The sequence below is a fragment of the Littorina saxatilis genome, linkage group LG2 (assembly GCF_037325665.1).
Source record: "Littorina saxatilis isolate snail1 linkage group LG2, US_GU_Lsax_2.0, whole genome shotgun sequence".
NCBI lineage: Eukaryota > Metazoa > Mollusca > Gastropoda > Littorinimorpha > Littorinidae > Littorina > Littorina saxatilis.
In genome coordinates this window covers 72,210,286-72,212,785 of record NC_090246.1, presented here as the reverse complement: position 1 = coordinate 72,212,785, position 2,500 = coordinate 72,210,286, and the positions used below count along the sequence as shown (strand labels likewise).

General features: G+C 48.6%; 1 protein-coding gene across 1 annotated transcript in view; it reads right to left on the bottom strand.

Annotated features, from left to right (window-relative positions):
• LOC138959667 (uncharacterized) overlaps nucleotides 1-2,500 on the bottom strand; it is a 13,795-nt gene that overhangs the window by 7,020 nt on the left and 4,275 nt on the right. Inside the window, exons 2-3 of the mRNA XM_070331245.1 lie at nucleotides 1,748-2,500; nucleotides 1,137-1,289 (exon numbers count right to left, since the gene is read on the bottom strand). The exon at nucleotides 1,748-2,500 is cut by the window's right edge and continues 323 nt beyond it. Coding sequence (XP_070187346.1) covers nucleotides 1,137-1,289; nucleotides 1,748-2,051 — 457 coding nt within the window. The 5' untranslated portion in view covers nucleotides 2,052-2,500. The remainder of the gene's footprint in view (nucleotides 1-1,136; nucleotides 1,290-1,747) is intronic.

Sequence of the window (2,500 nt, the reverse complement as noted above, 5' to 3'; positions counted from 1 at the left end):
AAGGTTTGCCATAAAGCATGTCCGATGATGTGTGCTGACGATATTCCTACCCCAACCCACGAAAAACGTTGCCGTAAAGCTTGTAGGATGATGTACGCTGACGATAATCCTAACAACGAAATACGTTGCCCTAAAGCCGCAGCATAGTCAGATGAAGAACATGCTAACGATATTCCTACTCAAACCACGAAACGCTTTGCCTTTATAAAGCTTGTCCGATGATGTATGCTGACGATATTCCTACCCCCATCCACAAAAAGCTTTGTCATAAAGAATGTCAGATGATTATGACGATATTCCTACCCCTAACCACGTAAAAGTTTGCCATATAAAGCATGTCAAATGATGTATGCTGACGATATTCACCACCCCTCCCCTTCTCTTTCATTGTCAATTTGTCTTTTCTAGCAATTGATATTCACATAATTAAGCGGCACGTACATACGTCGTACATTCTACTCACCAGCACCCTACCTTCACCCCCAACCACCCCTCCACATCTCTTTTGTACGCTCCATACAGTTATTCTATCTACACCAAACCCACACCAACATCCCCACCGTCTCGTGCGCGCTCCAGTATCTCAAAAAAATTAAAATGTGTATTCTTCTGGTTATCAGAATGATCTTGCACAAGTTGATCTTACATGATAGTCAGAAGCCATCGTCCCACCCACCCAACCCACACCTTTCCCCAACCACGTTCCGTCATCTTGCCTTTTCGTGCTCTTATTAATTTCGCAACAATCTTAATTCATATTCTCATGGTAATCTAGATGCACATGGTTTCATTGTATTCACAAGTCCCATTCCCCCCCCCCTCCACACACATCTCCCCCACACTCTCCTGCATGCTCTAATATCCCCTCAATACCAATTAATATAGTTATGGTAATCAAGAAGGACATGCATTCACAGTACTCATCACCCCCCCCACACACACACACACACACACACACATGCACGCGCGCACAAGCACACACACACACACACGCACGCGCGCACACACACACACACACACACACACACACACCTTACCCACTCTCTCTTGCATGCTATAATTTCCTCCTCAATCACAATTAATATTTTCGTGATGATCAAAGAGGCACGTTCAATAACTTGATTGTGCATACTCACCAGCCACAAAACAGCAAATGGCGCAGAGGACCGCGAGCCCACTGAAGCGTGTCCCCCGACGTGTGTAATACACCTCCATGACCGCGCAGATACACGCCAGCACCCCCATTAGTGTCCCCACCAAGGACAAGGCTTGACATCCCTTCCACCAGCCTGAGGGTTAACGAGAGATTTTCATGTGAACATGAGATTACCAGAGTAGAGTGAGAGCTGCAGAGAGAGAGAGAGAGAGAGAGAGAGAGAGAGAGAGAGAGAGAGAGAGAGAGAGAGAGAGAGAGAGAGAGAGAGAGAGAGAGAGAGAGAGAGAGAGAGAGAGAGAGGGTGGCGCAACAGAGACAGACATAAAGAGAGAGAGAGAGAGAGAGAGAGAGAGAGAGAGAGAGAGAGAGAGGGTGGCGCAACAGAGACAGACATAGAAAGAGAGAGAGAGAGCTAGAGAGACAGACATAGAGAGAGAGAGTGAGAGAGAGAGAGAGAGAGAGAGAGAGAGAGAGAGAGAGAGAGAGTCACACAGAGACTGAGACAGAGCGGCAACTAAACAACTCTTTACACAGTAGAACTCCCAACCAACACAAACACTCGGGATGTAAATAGTTCAAGATCTTGCAAACCTTGAAAGTCTCCAAGCTCAGGCGACTTGCAGGCGGAATAGAACACCCCCCATACAGTCACATCCACGCACCACCGCCATAGACCCACGTGTACCTCCGCCCGGGTGATTGCACCCGGTTGGGTGGCGTTGGCCCCAGGGTCCACCCCTTCACGCTTCAAGACTTGCAGAAACGCCTGGTAGGCGGCCGGCTTAGCTTGTTCCTTGAACCAGTAGGGGGCGCCCATTCCGATCATCTGGATGAGCGTGGCCAGGGCAATGAGGACCACGCAGCCCCAGCGTACCACCCACTGCGTGGACAGCATGGTTTGGCTTCGAGGACGGCTGATTGGTGGGTGAGTTTGTGAAGATGTCAGGCGTTATCGTTATGGCACTGACCGTATAATTTCTGTCGCCTTGGTCCGCCAGTGAGAACTGCTGAAGTTTGGACAGTGATCCTCACCGCAGAACGTCAACGGTAGTTGGCCTCAAGAAAGTGAGAACTGCTGAAAATAGTTTGGAAAGTGATCTTCACTGAACCGCAGAGCGTCAACGGCAGTTGGCCTCAAGAAAGTGAGAACTGCTGAAAATAGTTTGGAAAGTGATCTTCACTGAACCGCAGAACGTCAACGGTAGTCGTCTTCAAGTAATGGATGACAAAGCCGTGCAAACCAGTGCTGCTCTTGCCAAGCTTGGGAGTTGCCTTCATGGCGTGGACGCTGCGACTTTGGTACAGTGTGTTTGAAAGAACTGCTGATAATGTTTTTGGTGATGA